At 35.6% G+C, this 24,555-nt stretch overlaps 1 protein-coding gene across 2 annotated transcripts in view; it reads left to right on the top strand.

The window, feature by feature from the left end:
• Positions 1-20,451, top strand: part of SLC12A7 (solute carrier family 12 member 7) — a 2,260,604-nt gene extending 2,240,153 nt beyond the window's left edge. For both annotated transcript variants that reach the window (XM_044065144.1, XM_044065145.1), the window contains one exon: positions 19,727-20,451. In XM_044065144.1, coding sequence (XP_043921079.1) covers positions 19,727-19,818 — 92 coding nt within the window. In that variant the 3' untranslated portion in view covers positions 19,819-20,451. The remainder of the gene's footprint in view (positions 1-19,726) is intronic.
• Positions 20,452-24,555: the final 4,104 nt, after the last annotated feature.

Raw genomic sequence — 24,555 nt, 5'->3', positions numbered from 1 at the left:
GCTCTGTTGAATTTCTCCGTTTTTTGCAGTGGATGTAAAGCAGAGTTCCAAGAATAATTACTTAACAGAGCTGCTATCACTGTAATAGTGTGAAATATGGTTCCAAATATGTTATTAAGGTGAAAAGGCATGCTGTTAAGTTGGATGTGTTTTTCTGAAAGAAGATATATTTTGAATTTATATTGCGAAAGGAAAGCTTTTGACTACATTTACAGAATATAACATGTTTTCCACAGTTTCACAGAGAACTGAAGCATTGTCTTTTTCAGAGAGCACATGCCATTATACCAGCTCCCTGCTAGAAGTGCAACCTGATATTGCAGTTACCAATATTCAGAAACTAAACCTTACTATTATAATTACTATAACTACTACCAAAACTTAACTATTATAACTATTTATACCATGTCTGCCCTGTGCTCCTAAATCCCTGCTACTTATAAATATTCTGAGATTACATATTCCGAGATTACTGAATATCTGAGTACAACCAATAGTTGAAGACGTTAATCTCAGAATTAGTATATATTTCCCTTAATCAGAAATAATTTTCACAGTTCTAGTGACTACAGATGTGGTCCTCAGGTATTCATTATGCAGTCTATTAAAGCACCATTATTGTCCATCTTTAGTGCATTTTGCAACAATTTTGAAATAGTTGCATTAAAAGAATGCGTTCCTTGTGTTAGTACAACTGAATTTTGTAAATAACTCATAGATTTCATAACTCAGTACTATGTGGTTATAGGCCTGAGAACCATTTGAGGGTTAATACAGCATACATTCATTTCACATAATGAGATTTAGAATGCAGCATGTCACATGTGTTTGTGTCTGGGCACTGTTGTTAGAAAAAAAATGATGTGTTTTGAATCCATGTCAGATATCCAAAGTCCAAAACTGTTGGTTATGAATGCCCACAAAATAAAGTATATTCTTCATTCAGAAAATAGCAAGTTTTGGGATTCCTATTACACTATTAAAACATTTTTTTCAGGGACTACCTACACACACACACACACACACACACAAGAACTGTGTCTAGCCCTGTCTTTCCTAATTACAGGCTAAACTGTATCCACAGTAAAATCTTCTTTCGGCTTTTTCCTGGTTAGGGTGTCGCCACTCCGCTCATGATTGGCAGTGGATTTTTACTGTGCTGAGATGCCAGCCCGTTGCCCAACCTTCAAAGAAGGCACACCCATTCATGCACACACCTACCTGCATGTCTTTAACGTCACTTCGACCACTGGGAGGACATGCAGACTCCACACAGAAGGTGCTCCAGCTGAGAATCAAGCGGGAGAACCACTCGCTATGAGGCGACAGCTCTAACCGCTGCACCTCCGCGGCCTATAAAACTGTATCCACAGTGATTTGCTTTAATAAATAATCATGGCTTTTGTTTATTTTCTTGGATCTTCAGTTTCTAGGGCCAAAAATATCTAAGGATATCATATAACAAAAAGGGGGATTTGAACCTGGCAAAGAAAGAGTTAAAAAAAAACTGAACATTTGAAATGGCTACATTGATAAGAACTGTTGCTCCATTTTGAAGCTCCTACCCAAAGCTGTTAAGAATAATATGTGCTGATCTGTGTATCATTCTCATCTTGAAAAATCACTGTGAAGCAGTACCATTATATACTATTACTATGAAACATCAGAGTAAACAAAGCAAACTTTATTATGCTTTTTTGGAGCACAGACATATAGTTTAATGTGAATTCTTGCCACAAAAAAGGCAGAAATTTATGGAAATCCTGTTAGCTTGCTAAAAAGTTATTTAATTGTCGGGCATTATAGTACAATATTTTAGATGTGACTGTCACAAAAACAAAGCTTATGGGCGTAATGGTTAAGGTGCTTACCTTAGAAACACAAGGTGCAGGGTTTGAGTTTGACATGGGGTAATTGGCTAGGTTTGAAATGGCCCATAAGGGCAGTTAGCCTACTACTAACCTATGAGTCTAACACTGTGAATATTTCAGACTCGAAGCAGTTACAGTAAGTATGAAGGAGTTTTACAAGAAGTATGAAGAGAGACTGGTGTGTGGAATAAACAGGGCGGCCACATGGTTACTGTTGTCACCTCAGAGCAAGAGGTTCTGCAGTTATATTCTCGGCTGGGGTGCCTTCTGTGCAGAGTCTGCATGTCCTCTCTGTGGTTGTGTGGGTTTCTTCCAGGAGTTTTGGTTTCCTCTCACATTCTAAAGACATGTAGTAGGTGGATTGGGCACTCTAAATTGGCTGTATGTGTGAGTGAGTGGTATTATGAACTACCTTGGCAGGGTTAGCCACCCAGTGGTGTAAACCTTGGCTCAAAATGATTGTCACTGTTGAAGTAACACCCCAACCCTATGTGTGCAAAATGGGAAAAAGGGGTTGAAGAATGATGGATGGATGGTGTGTGGAATAGGTAGCAGATGCCAACTAAGAAAGACTTCAATTTTGAAATAAAGATTTGAAATATCTTAGTCTTAGCAGGCTGAACGTTTGCTAAAAATGAGGAAGTGCCTTTAAATACTCAATGAAATGGCATAACAGCATTTCTGAGACAGACATTTTTACATTGCAATTCATGGGTCACATCATTAAGTTTTATTGATGACCTAATGATAACTGCTACATTATCTTATATCAGAGCAGTAACGTCTGTCAGCTCTATGTACAATATGCAACTGCATTTCTTCTGGAAATACAGCTAGTGCTTAGCTCAGTGCATTAGCTGTGTGTAATCACCAAGCCTTCTTACCTGCCTATAAAAAGAGGGACTTCCTTGTCCACACTTCATCATAATCCAGGCTTCGTGGGCACACTGTAATGATACTTCATGAACAATGTCCTCCAGAATCCTTCCACTTGCCATGAAACGTTAGATGAGTGAGTGTGGACTTGGATCTTTCCTTATGTTTCTCCTTTTTTGTGGCTGGAGTTAGATGGCTGCCACAGAGTTGGTTATTATTAGTTATTATTAATATTAGTTGCATATTTTGAACAACTGTGCAGCATCAATATTTCTCTCTCTCTACTGATTGCAAAGTTATAGATGACTTCTGTCATGGTAGAACTTTTCAACAAAGCAGTATGTAAACAGCCCCACACCTATGCAGGTGAGCCCCTATGTGATTTGTGAAGCTGGCAGGAGATGTAGAGCAGGGAACCACTATACAATGACTCATTTAGAAGTGTGTCAAATACCGCTGACCTCTGCATTGATATGCAGAACATCTGGTTGTTATGAAAGATCTGTCCATTTTGGAGAAGCTATCCATGTATGTTGGCAATTACCTTCATGTTATGAAGCTAGTGTACTGACCAATGCCACTCGCCCTTACCTTAACACAGTGGTTTTTCACCATATACCTTGTTAGAGACAAGCATGACTACTTCCACGCCTGAAACAGTGTACACTTGCACAGCATTAGTTTAATTGTAAGTGGCATAAAGTTAACCAAGAAGTTTCTGCAGCATTAGGGTTGTCTCAAATGTTAGAGAAAATAAAATATGATGTGGTGGTAGTTTTGAGAAGTCCATAACAGTAGCAGAATTTTTGGAAGTGGGGAATGGAGGAGAATCAGTGCAGGAGTGGTTGACGACTCTCAGTAATAGAGCTGTTTTCAGAAGTACCTCAGGTTACTCAACACTATGGCTGAGGTTTAAAGAACTAGGTAGTCTTTTGGCATAGAGCGACTTTCTTAGCTGAATCCCTAAGAAGGTTGATTTTTCCTTTTAGAGCTTAATAGGGATTGGCTTTCTGGCATACCATTCTGTGTTGTACAACTTAAAATGGAAGCAGAATTCTTTTGTCATGTAGTTTTGTATATTTTTTTTTAGCGAAATGATTAAGGGAAAGAGAACAACAAAATGGCAGGGCAGTTAGTGTTGCTCCCTTACATGCTAGGTTTTCCAGTTCATTTCCTGACTAGTATGCCACTGCCATCTGTAAGGAATCTGTATGTCCTCCCATCCATTGTGTATCAGGATTTTTACTGGGATAATCAAGTTTCCTTCTCCATCACAAGGATATACGGAGTACGATTTTTGTGATTTTCTAAACTGTCCATAATTATATGTATACAAAGTGTTTGTTTTTTTTTGTTTGCACACGTGCAGACTGTTGCCTATTGGCTTCCACCCAGTGAGTGTTAGGATAAGCTCCATCTCTCACATGACCTTGACTTGGAGGTGCATTAAACATTAGCAGGTGTACCGACATTTCTGGTTTGATAGAGAGTGGAATTAAGTCAATTTAGCTGAATCTGTGCTGGCATAAAAATTTCTTAATTCACGTGTGTGTGTGTGTGTGAAACTTGATAACACATTTTGTGTGAAAGCTTGTTTCATTAATTTTTTATTAAACTTAAAATTAAAAGTTACTCGATCATAAGAAGTCATTTTTATTTATTTTATTAGACAAAGTTATTCAGTCAACCTATTGTGATAGGTCCTTTGCTTGGAAGTTTCAAAATTAGTCTTTTAGTAGTAGTTTTAGTGGGACAAATTTTAGGCAAATTGGCACTTTCGGTTTAATGGAAATTTGTAAATGAATTCAAGAAGTTGTAAACTAGAGAATGAATTAAGTACAACTGAAGTGATTTCATGGAAGATGGTGATGATGAGGAGAAAGAGAGCATCTGTGGAATAATTAACAAATGGTGGATTTGTTAATCATTTAAGCCAATTCTAGGCTAGTCAGAGCTCCTGTGATGTCAATGGTGTTGGGTCCTAAGAAACGAGCAATGAATTCTCCCAAAATTAGATAGTGTTTGCTTTTCGTTGGTGAAGTGGAGTTGTAAAAGACTAAAGAATATTTCTGACAAGGATATTGGATGAGATACACAACAGCAAGCATAACTTTTGTTGTGTTAGTGGGGCCTGTGTCTGTTGTGGCTGTTGACATCAGTGTATTCTGACTGTGCAACCAGCTTGACATTAAAATGTCACCTGTTATCCTTCTGCTATTCAGCCATTTGATAGGTGTTTGCATCCTGGGAAACAGTGGATAATCTATTTGTTTTACTTTGGACTCAAGATTCGCTTATGGCAATGAAGCTGGGAGATCATTAGCTAAGCCTAAGCAGGGTGTCAGATTGTTCAAGCCCATAGCTGATGCTTCTGCTCTGATATGGTGTTTGCTTTTGAGGCATGTCTTCATTAGAAAGGTTAGTGGGAATAGACTTTTTAGTAGACAATTGGTGATGATGATGATGCATTTAAAGTTCAGTTCCTACCAAAGTGAGATGAATTTAGTGTTGTGGATTTATATAAATGGCAGTACTGAGAAAGGGAAGATAGGATAATAGTTTGACAGTGTGCAAAAATGAATATAATCAGCTTAGGGACTATGTAAATCGTAGCAGAAAATGTGGCTTTGTTAAGGGCAAAACTACTGATATCTACAGTAACTGCTGCCAAGGTGATTAAGGGTAAAGATGAAAATTTGCATAGGGCCATGACTGTAAAATTGTTGTTGGGGTGGATAAAGTCTAGTGTCTGACCCAATAGGCATAATACACTGCAAAATAATTATGATACTTAGAATTGTTTATAATTTGCCCAGCAAAACTAAGCTTGTAAGACATCACGGGAATATATAAAACTATGAGAAAAGCTTTATTCATCACAGTGGTGATTGTTCCTGGCAGATATAACTTGATTTTATTAGAAAGACACTACAGCAGCTGTGCCTTAAATGCAAAAAAAATTTAATTTGTGTAGAGGAATCACAGACCCACTAGATGGCGATGATGGGCTATATATGTTATGATTGTTGAGGATTGATGTTTTTTGTGGAATACATGCATTTGGTTGGCTGGTGGATGGCCGGCCGGAAAATGTTTGATGGCACTAAGGCGACATTGCATAATTGTGAAGGTAATTATGACAAACCCCAAAACACCCCCCCCCCCCATTTGACCCATGGTCGCCCTTGTTTAGGTGGTAGAGCAGTTGGAAATATCGAATTCGGAATTTCGTATGACATTCCGACCGTTCGACACCTGGAGATTCAACATTTAGGTTTGTGGAAGCTGCGATTCAACTATTGATTGCTCGGTCATATGCATGTATTCCGTTTTTTGTTTCCAAGAAGGTACCCTGCCAGTAATTTGTGCTGAAACTGACAGGTGTGCTGCCAGGTCGTTAGCATTAAAATTGGTCCCCTTAGAAAATATTGTTGTTTTTATACTATTGTGTATATCTGGACACATTTCTCATAACTGAGGTAGTAAAGAAACCAGATCTTGATAACTACTCATCACATAATGTTGTCCTTCCTGCAAGCTTGTGAGATGATTTAAACATAAAATTCCTACATTTCACAAATGCTAAGCTTTCCTGGCAGGTATACCTAATTCTAAAAAAATAAATCAATCTGGTTATACAGTTCTTCAACCATGTATGCTTGAGAAAGACGTATTTCCTGAAGGTATATAGTTTCATCAGAAATATGGCATAAACTTGTTGGAGTTCTATGACAGATAACACTAGAAGAAGTGGTTGTAACTTGTGGTATATAGAGGAGAAATCACAAAAAAATTACACCTTTAGTATGGCCTCCTAGACAAAAATGAAAACAAGTGATGCATGTGTTGGCTGGCGTACACAGCTGTAAAATGGTAACACATGGCATGTGACATAAACACAGTCTAAGTAACAGACCTGATGTTGTTAGCCAGTGTAATAAAGTGTGTAGAACTGATGTGAATGATTAGAAAGCACATCAGAAGGACTAAGACGTATTTGTTCCAAATTTATTAGTATCCCTGGGATTATCTCACCTTTCATGTTCTGAAAAAAGGAGAAACACAGAGCAACTCCCAATATAGCTGGTTGAACAGATAGCATGCATGTACCATTGTAAATACACAAGTTATCTGTCAAATGCAAACACTAACCTTCATCTACTGACTAAACTCCAAGAGAGAAACCAGTGAAACTCTTGATAGTTTTTTTCTGCCAAACCCTGTATGTACTTGCCAACAGATAAGTTGAGATAAACTTGAAAATATATCTGAAGTGTACTTTCTACTGCCTGGACTGCAAGATAGCATTGTGTATTGGGGTAAGTTTTAGAGACCACCACAATATAAAGGACATTACCTGATAACCTCACAGAGGAAAAGGTGAATGTAAATGGAGGGATATAAGTGTTCTTGCTGTGTCCCACATTGTGACTCTGGAAAGACAGTTAACCTTCACCCATTTCATATACAGCCTAGTGAGGATGATATTTGTGTGCATACCTCTCACCTGTCTAGTTTTTCGCAGAATGTCCCAATTTTTGCCTCATGTTTTTGGTCTGTTCCTCAAAATTTGTGGGTTTCAGACAAATTGCTGAGGATTAAAGTCACTAGATGTTCATATAGATTTGTGTTTCAGACTTCATAGCCTTTGGAAAACACTTGCTACCGCAAAACCTGTTATTCTAGCAACTTTTTAAGTCTATAAGAGTAATATTTAAAATGTGTCCTTATTTTTGGGCCTTTGCCGTCCCACTATTTTTGGCTTTGTCCAAATTTCTAGCATTAAGATGTTGAAGGGTATGTTTGTATGCCTGCTCTCTCTCTCTATATATATATATATATATATATATATATATATATATATATATGTGTGTGTGTGTGTGTGTGTGTGTGTGTGTGTGTGTGTGTGTGGAAAATGGTTTACCTTCAAATCACTGAAATACAGCTGTGTGTGTGATCATTACGCCGAACTGAAGTGTGGAAATGTAAAACGCTTTTCCTCCCAAATGTCGAACATGGTAAAATTGGTTTTCGACATTTCTGGGAGTTGAACGTGAAAACCCATTTGCTGTCTGAGACGTAGTACAAGAAGACATTGTAGTTACGGCAAAATGAAAATCGACACGTGAAAATATCCTTTCACACAAATGAATTTTAGTGATGTGAAGGTAAACCATGGGGAAAAAAACAAAAAAACAAAAAAAAAAAATATATATATATATATATATATAAAATGTGTGTATGTGTATACACACACACCATTTTCTTCCTTATACATCCAAATTGAGTGCTTTCTTTTAAATGATGATGCCTTTCACCTACTTGTACATATACTTTACTTGGCTTCGTTTTCTTTTAAATTATATACTTTAACCTAATTTTCAAAGCCACCCATCAGTCTGTCAATGTTTCTTAAAACTCACATTTCTGTGATCAAAACACGACCTGTTTACTGATTTTTACTTTCCTCTTCTCTCTTTACTTCCATATTTATTTTTAGAATACCTTTTCCTCTATATTGTACACTTTTATGCTTCTGAACTTCAGTAATGGGTCATTTTGATCCAGAAAAACTGTTTTACAGGTATTTACTGATTTCATTTCTAACATGAGCATTTATTAATTTGTAATCCAGTCTAGGTTTTATCGCTTCTCTTCATTTGAAGATCCATCATGTAACATTTCAGACATTCAGAATGTTCCAAGATTATCTTTAATTCTTTAATAATCTGTCCCTGTTTTTCTCCTACTCATTTCAAAGGAACATTTGAAGTCTCATGCCAAACGTGTGTATTTATGATTATTTAAGGCTCAGTCTTATAAATTAATTCTATTTCTTCTCCTGTAATTGAGGAGCATACATGTTATAAACCATTACATGATCATTGTTAATCCAAATCTTATAGATTAAATATGTTCTAGTTTCCACAGTGATACAGTTTACAGCACCATTTTATCCAATTAACACAACGACCAGACTGTGGCCAGATGTGACCATCAGTGCCAAAATCCTGTGTACTTTGCCTTCCCCATGCAGTTTCAGCTTCCAATCTTTATTTCCATTTTCATCTCTCTCTCATTATTTTGTAGAAGATCGATATCTCTAGCCTGCCTTATCTTCCATGTCATCATTCATTCTAGCAATATGTGTTTTAGTTTCACTGTTAACATTAATGTAAAAAAAAAAGTCATACCCTGTCATACTCTAATCTTTCATTTCCTTTGTCAAATCCATTTTGTTTTCCTTTTAGTAAGTCCCTGACCTATTGAAACATTTGTACCTTCATCTGCAGTTGTTTTTCTTCAGCATCATCCTTGTCTTCATGAGATCAAGGAATCAAACATTTTATTCACCATTATTTTTTGTTCAGTTACAGTTCCAATATTAGTCAATATTTTAGGATCCTGAAATGGCTCCAGTTCCTTTCAATCCTTTGTGTTAATCTTGATTATGTATGTCATTTGATTAATGTAACATTGCAACACTTTCTTTTGGTATTATTCGGGTTCACCTTGATGCTGTATGTCATTCTTATTATAACATGTTTGTATGCATCTAGTTTTCCTATGTCCTGTTTCGACACAATTGTTGACATTTCTATTAAGACATACATTTTATCCAAATGTTTCAGCTGCCATTTTATATTATTATATATTAGAGGTATGTCTACAGTGCTTTATAAACAAAACATTAGTTAAATGTTCAGTTTGTTACTCCTTAAATTTGAATTTATTGATGCAATTCCAGCTCCACATTGTCTATAACCCCAAAGGACCATCTAATTTAAATCAGACTCCTGCCAGAAGCATTCATATTCATCTAATGTTAATCTAATAAATAAATAAATAAATATCTCTGTATGGCCCACAGAACCACACAGAGTATTTTTAATACATGAGCTAATGCAGGACTAATTTAGTGAAAGTATTCTCTCTCTGTTTCTGGAGACTATCCATATGGTCCAGTCCAGGTCTAGTCAGCACTACAAGATTATTTTCCTGGTCTGTTGCCATCAGTTGCATTTGTCTGTATTGAAGCTCATATGCCATTTTTCATGCTATTTGTTCAGCAATTGCAAATCTAAATTCTTTCCCCACTTTTCCACTGTTGCCATTTACTTGTATCATCAGAAAAAGGTTGAACCTGTTATCTGCTTCCTGAGATATGTTTGAAACAGACACACTGAAGCGTTGTGGATTCAAGACATAATGCCTATGGAACTCAACTATCTATTTTCCCTGTTTATGACCACATACCTATCAGTACAATATTTTGTGTGTTGCCATTTAAGCATTATTGCTATCCCTTCCCTTAGTCTTGGTCTCATATTGTCCCATTCTACTATCAGTCTTTTCTGCAGGAACAATTCAAAGTCATTACAGGAGCCCATTAGACCCCATCTGTAGGTCCTCCCTTCACAGCCGTGCTACAGATGTGTCTTAAAACTGTATAAGGTTTGCCGGATTACTTCTTCTGTTCATAAAACCATTTGTGTTGTTAATTGTAGACTGTTGATCCTTCAGGAGAATAACTAGCATTTCCTGAAGGGTTCTGACAATGACTTGCCCTGACACTGCTTATATGCTCAATGTACAAGTAGTTTGGTTGATTTTTCCTTCAATTCTCTTCTGCAGGGGTACCATACTTGTCTTCCAGTCCACCTGTGCTTCTGCAATGGCCATTAGTTAGTTAAAAAGTCATGCAAGTGATTTTCAAGCACAGTAGCCATATTTTTGTACACCCTAGGAAGCAGCCCACCTGGTTTCTGTACTTTATTTTCATTTAGTGGTGTCAGTTTTTGCTTAAATTCCTTCATCTGTGTCCTGGTGCCTGTCCACTGGTCTCCCTGTTGTATCTTCCCTTCCTATTAGAATGCCGTACTTCTTTTTCTTTCCTCTATAAATCCTTAAACAAAGTATTCATTCAGTGCATTCCTGCCAATCCTTATTCAGCCTGATCAAGTCTCTCCCTCCCTCTTTTTGTTATATAAGCTAAGAAGTCTTTAATTAAAAACCTCTTCTGCCAACTCCCTTTGAACTTGCACCTCTGCTGTTATAGCATTTTTTTACGTCCATTTTGTTTGGATCTTTGCACTGTGCCATATTCTCCTCCCCACACCCTGTTTCTACCTCTCATGTGTCCTGTTTTTTTTTCCTTTTCACTTTTCTTTGTGACCACATTGGTATGTTCCTGTTTCTTTAACCTCTTTCTCAAACCCTTGTCTGTCCATAGCCTTGAATATTCCATCCTTGCTCCATTCCTATACCTTACTTTATCTGTCAGTTTGTCCTTTGTCCCCATACTCATATTTGACCCTTTCCCTAGTTCTTCATAATGCACTCTCCTCTTTGTCTTTTTACCCTCCCTTGTAGTGTAAACCACCCTATGGCTTGATTACTGACAGTTGATGGCACTTGAACTTAGACCTCCAGCCCTGCATTTCAAATCCTGGGTTTCTGGTGTAGTCTTGAACCCATCATGGTCAAAAACTTCAATGATTTCCATCTCTCTCTCTCTCCATTGTTGCTATGACTCTCCCCATCTGTTCTTACATGATTTGTATCTCCCATGACTATAACCCTAACACACTCCTTTATTATGTCTTCCAGTCTGTCTCAACCTACTTCTTGGCATGTCCAGGGCTGATACACTGTTAGTTAACCATCAAGGTAATTTGCCTCAGTTGCTTACCTTGCCCCTTTCCTTTCTGTATGCATGGAATGCTCTTCATCTTCCTCTCTGGCGACATATTTGATTTGTCTACCTCCACGACACCTTCTCTGTCCTTCCTGAGCAACTTACACTGGACATTGCATGTCTCCCCCTCTTGTCACTAGTATATAATTATGTTAAACAGTAGTGCCCACCCTTCCCTCATATGTCACTGCATGCAGCTCCGTCTTCTACATTGAGTCCTTTCATAGCATCATAATACTACCAAACCTTGATCCATTTTGGTGTCTCTTCTACTTCTGAAGTACATACAAGGATGGTCTGACTTGGATAAACACAGTAATCCATTTTCAGCAGAGGCCTAGGGAAAAATTCTCTTTACAGATGTATGAAAAGATAATTGTAGAACATAGTATATATGCATACATAGCATGGGGAAATGTAAGAAGCTTTTTTTTGTAACATAATAAAATAGGAAGGATGTTTCTGTACAAAATTAACAAGTGAGAAAACTTCTAAGATTCTCTGATATTGGCAATCTTTGCAATTTTGGCAGCAGAAATACAAGTCAGCAATGATTCCCAGGATCCATAGTACAAGCATTTCTAAAAATGAAATGGTAGCAAAATGCAAAGCATATTGTTTTTATCACAATTTTCACATGACATCATCTTTATATGCAGAGAAAGTATGCAATAATACAGCACACTAGGGACAGTTAGATGAGGGAATTATATCAAAGCAGGGATAATCAAAGAGAAAGAAAACACTTCAAAATAATGATATTTGAAGAGACCAGAAGAGTGATGAGAAAAATCAAGAAGAGAGGTGAAAAGGAAAAACCTAGAGACACAAAGGAAGTACAGAGAGTCAGCAGAAAAGTTATTTGGAAAAGGAAAGGAGAAAATCAGTGTAAGACAGATGGAAATGGGGAAGGAGGATAACCCTAGATTGCAGAAGATAAAGTAGTTTATGATGGTGGAGAGACTAGAGAAAGACAGAGACATCTGGAGAACTGATGTAAGGAATGCTAGAGTAGGGCCAAGAATGGATCATTGGGGTACACCTGCTGTTACAGGAAGAAAGGCGAAGAGAATGTATCTAATTGTTTATAGCCTGTGATCTTTCGCCGGGTAGCTTTTGAACCATGAGAAAGAGTATCTACTCTCAGGGAAACTAGTTTTAGAATTAACCTAGAGTAGAAAACTTGGGAAATGCTTTTGACAGATCAAGGAAAACAGTGGTTGTCAGGTGGTCTATATTACTATTCAGGTTAATGTTGGTAATGAAACTGAGAGGGACAGTGATGGTGCTATGTGAGCAGAAACCATGTTATGAGGGGATAGCCAGTTTTCATACATAATGAATTTGTGAAGCTGATTTTGAATATATTTTTCTAGTACATTGGTTGGGGGGACAATATGGCAATTTATATATAGTTGGAGAGGTGATTAGAGTTTGCATCTTTGTCGAGAGGTGTGATGTATGATTTATTTTCCCCACAGAATAGATTGGGTTACCACCTGTCCCACTTTGCAAGGTACAGTCCCTCTTTGGGCAGTTGTGTCCTGACAAAAAAATGTAAAAATGGCAAATGTCCTGAGATTTTAGGACAAAATTATTTCCTATATTTTATGTAATAGTTGATTAAAACAGTTATCCTGTATCTAAAATACCTAAATGTTATAAGAAACAGAATAAGCAACTAAAATGCTACAAGAATAAGCTTTTATTTAGGCAAAAAAGTTAAGTTCTATCCTTTGTACTGACCGTGGGTATGTGTCGGCCTGTAAAATCTGATGTTTGTACCGAAAATGTCCCACTTTGGCCATTTGAAAAGGCTACCTTAATACCTTTATACCCTAAGAATAGCTACGTGGCTTTCTTTTATGAAGCAGTTGCATAAGATTGATACTGAATATGCAATGGCATTTGCTGCTATTTTGATGTATTCAATAGGTAGGTTACTAGGAGCTACTGTGGTAGTTTTTGACTGGAGAAGAAGTGTTTGTGATTTATTGAGTAACTGCTTTGCAACAGAAGATTTGTTTTGATTTATATATATATATATATATATATATATATATATATATATATATATATATACTATAAAGGACATTGTTTTATTACATGGCACAGAGAGAACAGGAAATAACATTGTACAATCACAAAACATTCAGTCTACAGAAAATGACATTAATTTTTCCATCAGAGAAAGTAGAAAAAAGAGGCAAGGGGCAAGCTAAAAGGAAGAAGTTAAACTATTGAACCTGAAAGTATTTAAAACATTATTGCAGTAGACTCCCACTTATCCAGTCACACTGGAACTGGACCTTAGACTGGATAAACAAATGTCAGAAAAAGTGTACAACATAGCATTTATAGGTTATAAATCAGCTAGAATAACAGGATTTGTGTTGGTATGCATTTTTTAATGAATTTGAAGTCTAAAACTCAAATGTCTGTTATTATTTAATCCAGAGGAGGTGGAAGTGTTCTTCTCTGTTGTCTTTTGCTAGGGCTACAGGAGAAATTTGATGTCCGGTTAAAGAGAGGCCGGATCTAAGAGGGGGTACACTGTATAAGAAAAGAAATAGGAGAAAGAAGGTAAAATGGCTTAGGCTGTGGAAGTAAACATAATAAAATAAACAGCCGGATAAGAATTTAATGAAAGTAAATGAAAACAGCAACAAAACCAATGAGATTAATAAGACAAATGTTGATGAAAACTATTCCCTTGTAACAACTGAGAGAGCCGACATTACTGAATTACAAACGGAAGATTATAATTATTGGAGGAACTGATGCTTACATTTGCAGAGAGGATAACAAACATTGAATAGTGTTAAGCTTGCCAGGAGTAAAAATATAGGATATGAGCACAGCCTTGGAATGCTTTAATGTGAAGAAGTAAGGGGCTGTTTTATTCATAATTGTAAAAATAATGTCATTTCAAGGGCCCACTGACTATAAGTAGGGAACTTAAAGACCTGCTAAATAACATATCTTGTACAGGTGTTAGGATGTACATTTTCACTAACCACATACCAAAGAGAGAGTCAAGTCAGTATGAATGAAAATTTTGGGGAGTAAATATCGACACGAAAAACAAAATGACCCATATTAAAAAGTGGAAATGTGTAAAAAGGTAAATATTTAATATAACATGCAATGACTGAAACTGCAGATTCATTTAAAGATCAGGGTGTAAAGGTAGATCCAGTTTTTAATTTTTCTGAGAATATAAGCCAATTGGTTAGTGATACTTATAAAACATAGGCTGAATAAAAAGTTTATAAAGTATAAGAAATCTAAATTATGAAGTTGTTTGCAAGTTACATTAAATCCAGCCTAGAGTATACAGTAACAATATGGAAACCTTATAAGAAAAGAAGTATGAGTTAATTGGAAAGAGTACAGCAGAAATATACCAAGGGAATCCACAATTATGAACATTTAAGTTATTATGAAAGATTAAAATATGTAAACTTTTACAGTGTCTTGTATAGATAGTTAAGAGGTGACCTTATATAGGTGTATAGGGCATTTAGAGACAACTATGGATGGGAATGTTTGAGGCTGAGAGAATCAAACCTTGTACCACAGTAACTAGAGCTCACACCCTTAACCCTGTGAGCCAACTACTAGTAGCAGAGAATTGTCAGACAACATATGTAGATGATTATGGAAGAATGAGAGACATCGCTAAATGGTTTTCTAAGAGAGTAGCTGATGTATAGAATAAACTACCAAATTGCATTAATGCAAGCATTAGTTTAGATATTTAAAAAGAAAAACTTGTACACATTTTTTTATAGAAATGACTGTTTTGATATATTGGCAGGCTAGAAGGGCATTCTTGCCCACACCTGAAATAGAATTTCTAAGTTTTCTGATGGTGAGCTTGAGAACCGAATTAAAGGAGGAAGTTTATTGGTTTATTGAGTTGAGAAAGTTGGTAGTGTTGTACAGCTTGTGTTTTTCAGAAGTCAGGCAACTGCACTTATGAAATGCGAGTTGAACTGAATTTTTTTAGTATCAGTTTGTGAACTTGGGGGAGGGGGGTAGGTTTGATAAGGCCACAGTACAGGAGGTAGTTGTTAGAAGACCAGAAGAGTTTGGGATTACTTTAATTAGTATTCTGGAGTTTTGTGTAGTAAGTTTTTTTTATTCTGTTTTATTTTGGATTTTGGTTTTATGTCTAAGATGCTTACAGGTTTGTCATTTTGGTTCAGTTTTGTTTTATAACCAGGATTTTTCATGCTGTATCTCAGTGCTTCAGTATTTCTTACTTGGTTATATTGTTGTTTGTGTATGCTAGAATGATTTCTAATGATAAAAGTTGGAATGTGGTCGCTAAGGGTATCAGGGACAAAGCCACATGGCAGAATGTTGTTGGGGTGTTGGTGAGGATCTGGGCAATAATGGAGCTATGTTTAGTTATTTGCTATATATGGTGGGGGTCAAAATTAGTTGATTGTATGTAAAGGTTTATTGTGACAATTGTGGTGGTAACTGCTTGCTGAGCAATGTTCACATCACCAAGTATTATGGTTTCCTGTTGGATCCTTAATGTGATCCAGTGGAAGAATTCTTCAACAGTGGGTATATCGTTAGCTGCAGATGTTTATATACTATTAATACATATGCTTTTATGCTCATTTTATTTATTTCTATTGACTGTGAAAATCTGATTTTGATAGATACCCTTTTTCAGTGGAGGCCCAGGTCGAAAACCTCCAATATTTACATGCATAGACAATATACAGTATATTTTAATTTTCCACAGTCTGTATAATTTCATCTTGGTAACATATACATTTTTGTATACATAATTAGCTGTAATTGATGATTAATGCTAAAGTTTACATCCTACAATTAGTGATTACATGAAGAAAGAAAATAAAAGAGGTTGTTGCAGACAGAAGTACAAAGAAATAAGGGAAGACAATGATTTTCATTTGGATTGGATTAGTAAGTAGTAGTACAATGAGTGAGGATGAGGAATAAGCATGAATAGGTAGTTAATAAGTATAATCATTGTTTACAGTAGGAGATAAATAGAAGTGTAGTAATAATGATATGGGAGATTTAGTACAGAGCAGCTATCGTTTTGTCAGAAGTATTCTATCCCATTAACTTTGAGAGTGGGCATGAGGATTTCAGTGTTAATAACTGGGGATGGTTAACTGGATGGAGATAGCGCTACAGTGGGTTTGAGTGAATGATGGCCACTTTGGTGACTGAAGTTAACTTTTTCCTTTATCATTAGGGGCTACTGCTATGAAGGAAACATTTGGGAGAGATTATCTGGAAAAAACTAGAATGTCAACCATAATATGTTATATGTATTGAGAAGTGCTTTTTGTATAATTTAAGAAACTTTTTTTTACGTGTCCTAACTATTGTCATTTGGCATTCATTCAAAAACCTAGTTTAGATATGGGACAATGGGTGCAGTAGTGCTACTGCAACTGAAAACATGATCAGATTAGAAAGAAATGTTAAAGGCATTGTTATTGTACACAGTTAAATATCACTTTGTAAGGAGGGCTTGGGTAAAATATGCATAGCTCCTTGAAATCCTATAGAGTTTTGTCTCTTGGAATTGTATACCCTATTAAAGCAAGTTAGGAATAGAGAACCATTATTCTTGGTACCAGAATGATGCAGTAAAGAAAGGGGTAGGCAGATTTGACTCCATTCAATATGAACAAGATTAAAGCCCAAAGGCGTACAAGGTGCTCTGAAATACTGAAACCATTTAGTGTGGAATTAGTTGATTACACAGCCTTAATTAAACAATTTTAATTTAGTAACAAGTAGTTGTGAGGTTGAATTCTAAACTATGATGTTGGCTGTTTTGTAATATTTACTCTTTATATAGTCTTTTATGTTCATATTTTACAAACAGATTTGTTTTGGTTCCCTTGTGTAAGTTTTTTCTATACTGTAACCATGTACATTCTCTGTCTATGGGTGTAAACCTTTTGCTGCATTTCATCTAGTGAAAATCAGGGCACCTTGACATTTCCTTAAAAAATAGAAGAACATATTACAGAAAACCAAACAAAATAGTGTGCAATTGCTTGTTGTTTACCAATGCAAACCAGTTAAAATGCAAATAAATGTCACCAAATGCAAATTTATTCATGAAAGATTAAGCATTCATTTGTCATCCACTGGACCTCATCAAAATATGTTTAAAATTGTAAAAACAACCCATTCAGTAGTAATTAGTCAGGTGATTTAAATCAGCTGATATCAAAATCTAAACAGCGCATTAAAAAATACAAAATATTTCTAAAATATCAAACACTAATGCACCCCTTTAAAATGGCAGCAGCGTATAAAATTTCTTATAACTTTGATGTTCTCATTTTCAGTATACCATTTATTGTGACATGATCATTCAACCCAGGTAGATCTGTTACATTTAACCTCAAACGCCAAGTCAGCCCTCTGTAGTCCAGCCTGGTTTCCCACAGCTCTCTATACTCTATCCTGGTTACCCATAATCTGTTCCTTTCATTTTCTACAAGAGCTTGTTAAAATTCATACACAATACTGAGTGTCTGAATAAAACATTATTAGTGCCTTTGCACTTAATAGTTTTAAGAGGTTCATAAATTTTACAGTGGAGAGCCCTCTCCATCTTCCCCAGATAGAGTGCTTCACAAGACAAACATGTTATATAGACCGTTTCCTTTGTCTTACAATAGTAATGCCCAGGCAACATATGGTCTTAAAATAAGCATTTATTAATAAACTCAGTCCATCATTAATATTTTTATGATATTTGCAGTTTCCACATTTTATATATATCTGCTGTGTTAGTGTGACCATTTTGCTTCTCAAAAATCTTCAACATATTTTTATTTCTGATGTAAACAAAACATGGTTCAAATACTGTTTTCCATTTAATACCTGTAGTGAAAGTCACCCCTCACATATTTATAATAACTTTTTTTAATACTCAAAGCATCATAAGTGCAAGGCAACCTGTTTGTTCCATTTTGTCACCCTTACTCTTTTTTGCATTCTAATGTAAACCAATACACTCCTAAAGTAGTCTGAACCTTTCCCTCCTTCCATTTTTCATTTTATCATGAATTTAATTTAAAAATCCAACAGGATAATCACTCTTCCTAAGCATTTCAATTAATTTATCCAGTCCAAGTTCAAACATTTCATCCTCTGATACAAAGCAGGACAATCAGACCATATGTCCTTTCACCCAGCTCTTTTTGTATTGGAAGAGATAGAAACTGCTAAAATGCAAGCATGCATTTGAATATCTATGTTTTATAAAGGTGATTGATTTGATACTATTACTGTTTACATACTTAATAATTTTTGCATCCAAATAATCTATAATCTCTTCCTTTAAAATCAAACGTATAAGTAAACTGTAAATATAAATAAGTAGCTCTTTATAATATGCCTGTAATTCTGTATAATGTGTTTGTAACAGATCTGTTGCCAGAGCCAGCTAATCTAAAGGTTCTGTCAGAGAACTGGCATCGTACAGCACTGCAAAACATCACTATAGCACCCAGTTTTAGCCAGTTTGCCTAGTAACAAAGAGTGGAAAACAGTATCAAACAGCTTTTTGGAGGCAAGAAATATAACACCATGTTAGTGTAAATATAGCCCAAAAAGCTGTAATGAAAATTAACATTTGTTGTCTAAATTTTCTGAAGGCTGGCTTCATTATAAACATCCTTCAGTCATATCTCTACTTTCCATACACGTAACTACGAGTAAGACATGCTCACAGTGTGCATGTATAATTCAAGTATATTAAGTCAATAAACGACCTAAACTTAAGTAACACATTGATGTACAGAACACTGTTTCTTTAAGAAATACTGTTAACACTTCATGTAATACTTTGAAATGGGTACAGATGGATTTAATTTGAGGGGCAATGCTGCTCTGTTTTACTAGCTGTATAGACTTAGCACTGCATCTAACATTCACAATACTACAGTAGTATTCATCCCATTGTAGCCAGCACTAATAGTTAAGGTTCCAAAGCAGTGTACAACTGACTTTTTTCATAGACTTCATCAGACTAGTTTCCACATCTTGATGTGATCTCTGAAAATGATTATTTGACATATTGTAGATGTTATTAATCAACAGACAAAATGTACAATTTTGTGAATATATCTAGAAGGTTTTTCACTGATTTGTCAGTTCCACTTATTAGCTGTATTATTTGTTTGTTTTGTTTGTATTTATTTGTATTTGTTATTATTATTTGTTTTATTTGTTCTTCCTTAATTCATCATTTTTCAAGATATGGAGTTCCTGGAAGTTTTAACAGAAAGACTTAACAGAGTGCTGCTGGTTCGAGGTGGTGGTCGTGAAGTTATTACCATTTACTCATAAAGCTTAACTATGGGGCTGTTTGTGCAACTCTGAACTGAAGACTATTTCCATCTTAACATGAACAATGCCAGTAGGTCCCAGTTTACAGTTATGAAGTGGATGTGTTGCTTATGGCTTTGGAACTTTATTTCTCCAATGATGAGCAACTGAAGGGACAACAGAGGTGTTTCTGAATACTTGAAGTGATTTACCAGCAACAAATTCATATGGTTCACTGTTTCAGTACCTCCTTCTTTAAGAGGAACTTGTTTTACTTATTTTTCCACCCAGCAACTGGAAAGTTGTGAGATCAGTTGGTAGGACTGTTCAGTTTCCAGTAATGCAAGACCCTAGACACATAGGTTTATAGCAATCTAAACAGGTTTGATTTTTTTTAATAAAGAATCCCTGAATTGGTATTAGAAATCTGAATAACCTAACATACCATCCATGATAGTAATTGTTTTAAATTTTTTTCTAATTGTTGTATGGTAATAAGCAGTTCCTTTTACTGTTTCTTCCCCATTTTGGTGATGATGAAGTTTTGATACTGTGATTTGAGAAAGCTAAGAACACTGCTACATAAATCCACAGATCAGTGAGACAGCATATTTTAATTTTGTGAGCTATCTGTGAAGGAATAGACAGAGGTCAGTTTTTTGACAACTGTTTGATTAAGCGGAACAAATAGACTTCAAAAAAATAATTCTTGCATGGGAAAGGGGTGTCAAAACTCACCATACATCTACATGTATAGGACTGTGTTCCTAGACTTGATAATAATTCCAGTATCACCAAACCTCAGAGCCAGTCTGTTCATCTCACCTAAGCAGGCTTCAGCCATTGACCACATAAAGAGCTGAAGCTCTGTAACAGTCATGAACATAGATTCCCTCAAAAGGTCTGCACAGATGTACTTTTTTTCTAGGACACTACTATGAGTGCCTAGTTAGGGTTCAATAATTATTTTATTTTCCTTTGTTTATTACATACTAGAGTGGTCAGGCTTTTCCTTTTCCTGGTGATTGTGCTATTTTATGCTGCATTTAGTTACACTTTGCCCAGACTTCCATCCATATTCATTGTCCTGCTTAGTGTCATGACAGCTGTTTTGCATCATGTTAATAGACATGAGCTTTATAAGAGGGAAATTTTAACAAGAGTATGTTTAATTCTTCTATATTATTATGAGGAAAGTCTGCAAGGCTTGCAATCATAATTTATAAAGATGCACTCAGACAGTTCAGGTCAAAGAGGATTCAAAGATGACTAAACTTAAATGGTGTCAAGGACAGTAAATATAAAGTAGTATATTTTTGAAACCAAGTACATTTTTTTCTTTATGACAAGAAAATGTGACTGTTAAGTTCTAAATTGAAGCCCCTGTCACTCTGACTTTATGATTTGTCAGATGTATAAGTTTTCATTATATGAAATATATTAAAGGTACTGGTTTTGCTAAGTTTAGAAAACATATATACACACACGCATGTAAAAATAAAGCTAGTGTATTTAAAATGGTTAACATGAAGTTCTGACTAGAATAAATAGATGATGTTTACTAAGTAGGTCTTTTATGAAGCAAAGAGTGACTATTCGTAGTTTTTCAAACTTGTTAAAATGAAGCTTGTCTTCTTGCCAAACAGTCAGGAAATTAAAGTATAATGCACACACACACACACACACACACACACACACACACATTATATATATATATATATATATATATATATATATATATATATATATATATATAATGTGATTAGTTTGGGGGCATTTTCTTTTCTTGCAATCTTATTATAAAGGCATTCACACATCAAGGTTTCTTAACTTACAAAGACTATACAATGTATTCATTTCTATATCAATCTGTAGACTTTTTGTTTTTAATCTTTCTTTTGCTGTTCAACCACCACCAGAAAATGTATATAGCTCAGGCAGGAACTAGATATATTTATCAGTTGCTGAGTTCCTGACGTCACTAAAACTGTTTTCTGTCATCTGTCTTTGCATGTCTTGCTGTTTAATAAATTGCATTACTGTATGATGATGTGCCGGTGATACTAAATTTTTTTCTATCTTACATTCAGTAGCTTGCACATTATCTCAACTCCAGCATTTTAGATCTGAGGCAGACATTATCTTGTATATTATATTTAATGAATATCATTCATACTTGCTTTAGAGTTCTATTTTCTTTTAAGCACTAGAGCAGTACACTGAGATACATATATTTTTATCTTTTGTGGTTTTCTGGCCATTTGATGGAAGATATCCAAAACTTCATGTTTTCTAAAAATGGAAACTATGTATACAATGCGTTAGGTTATTCAGAGCATTATTTTAATGATTAACTGTTCTTAAAAATGCTTATGTGTGTGTGTATTATATGACATATATGCATTTTGCACATACCATGCATGTTAGATGCATGCTTGTAAAGTATGTATATGACATGCCAGTTTACACACACATACATACCTATTTGTGTACACAATCCTAATTGTGTATACAAACATACACACTGATATGTGTAGCACATTTCCTAGGTGTTGAGTTTTCTACAGTCTCATATTGCAGGGTATGTTCTTCAAAGATGGTTATTTTGAAACGACTATTTGTAGTAAGTTTTGGTTATATTAATATGACACTAAGCCTGTAAGAGCTGGGACTGTCTACCATGCTACATCTCAACATTAGAATATTAAAAGGTGATGCTTAATTAGTTATCAGATGCTGTATAAAATTATATAAGAGCAATAACTTTAAAATGTACAAGAGAAGCAAATAATAGCATTTGTAATAATTTGTTACAAAAGCTCATCAACCTAATTGTACTGTACTTTGTTCTGTAGTGTGTCTCTGTAGGTAAGCATTTAAGCTATAATTATTTTACCTCATACCATATGTTATTAGCTAATATATTTATAAAAAAAATCTGCATTATATAGTTTCATTCAGTTGTCTTCAATGTGCACTTTTGTTTTCAAATGATCAACTGTTGAAAAGTAGTGTTAATGTTTTAATTGTTTATTCTGAATGAGTTAGCTGTGCATACATCTGTTACATTGAATTTAATGTATATTCTCCCTCTGTTACGTTGAATGTAATGTATATTCTCCCTCAAAAAATTGCTAGTCTGGTTTAGTGCATTTCCATAATAATAAATAATTGGTCCTTTTATAGCAGCATAGATGCTACCTTAGGTGAAACACTTCATTTTCTCAGCAAACAACCAGTATTTGGACTGAAAATGGACTTAAGTAGCGCATTACTATGTGATACAGTAAATATTACTACAGTAGGTCTCAGGCATTTTACTCTATAGGCTAAAAAGTTTTAGAAAAGATTTGTCTTTCAATGGAGCAATCAATAACATCTTGCATTACTGCTTACAATTAATAATAATAAACGTGTTTTAAAATTAACTTCAGACAGGGTTAAAAATACTGTGCCTGAAAGATCAGAAATTTCACAGACAGATGACTCTCTTTAGGTCTCAGATGTAATAAAAAATTCATTGTGTATCTTTTATTTATTTATTTTTTAACTTTTTCTCTAATTCTTGAATCTGTTGACTTGTCCAGACAATAAGCACTTACCAAGCTAAGGATTCAAGTCTCAGGCTTGTTAATTCAGACCTGGCCATTTAAAATGGCAATTAAACAAGTCTTCAGTAAGTATGCATTGTAAGAGAATACTTGAGTATTTTGTTGTATATAGTCTAAGGCTGTACTGTATCCTTGCTGGAGTTTTATATTACAGCAGAGAATGTAATCTCAGGGATTAGGCAAGTGAACTTAAAAGAACTTTGGCATTATATCATGTTTGTGCCTTCCCCTTTGCCATACCAGTAGAACAATGTGGATGGTTTATGGATTTGCCATGAAAATGATGCCATCATGATTGGTGGCACCCTGATGTTACAGTATCTCCAGGTCTGAAATATACTTTAATAGGTTTATATCCTGTTACTAGGCTTGCAGTGCAGGAGACAATTAATAATCGTAGCCCAAAGTCTCAGTTGCCCCCCTAGCACTGTCTCGTTATGTGACTTACTCAGGGTCACATAGTACGTAATTGAGGGCTGAGGGAATGAAACCCTTTACCACAGGAACTACATCTCCCAGCCTTAACCCTCTGCACCCACTGCCATTATGCGCTACAAGCTAGACTTTGTCTCATAGCAGAAAAAGCCTTGCTAGTGCTGCAGGGCCTGTGATGATGTCCTTCCCTTCAGTCCTGTCCACATGGTTAAGACATCAAACTACCACAGTGATGCGCTGTGATGAAGATGGTACAGTTTTGTGATTATTCTCATCATAATGGTAGATGACGTAGTACGGCCACTACTGCACTATATCCGGTTGTTCCACAGCACAGGTAAATCTGCTTGTGTACCTTAAAAAACTTCCATGCACATCATTTTATAAAGCTGAACTTGCATTGCACAAGGAAGCAATGGCTAGTGCATTGCTGCCTCAAAACTTGTTTCTGTAGTTTGGTTCCACCTGGGATGTGTTCTGTGCAGACTTTGCATTTCTGTGTTGGATTGTCAGGGTTCTTCCCACATCTCAAAGACATTCAAGCAGGAGAACTAGATGTCCTCCAACACTGCCCACAGGTGTTTGTGTGTGTGTGTGTGTGTGTGTGTGTGTGTGTGTGTGTGTGTGTGTGTGTGTGTGTGTGTGTGTGTGTGTGTGTGTGTGTGTGTGTGTGTGTGTGTGTGTGTGTGTGTGTGTGTGTGTGTGTGTGTGT

The sequence above is a fragment of the Protopterus annectens genome, chromosome 3.part0, assembly GCF_019279795.1.
Source record: "Protopterus annectens isolate FY-2018-M chromosome 3.part0, PAN1.0, whole genome shotgun sequence".
Taxonomy (NCBI): domain Eukaryota; kingdom Metazoa; phylum Chordata; order Ceratodontiformes; family Protopteridae; genus Protopterus; species Protopterus annectens.
The sequence above is the reverse complement of the archived record's forward strand: the minus strand, read 5'-3'. Positions and strand labels throughout refer to the sequence as shown.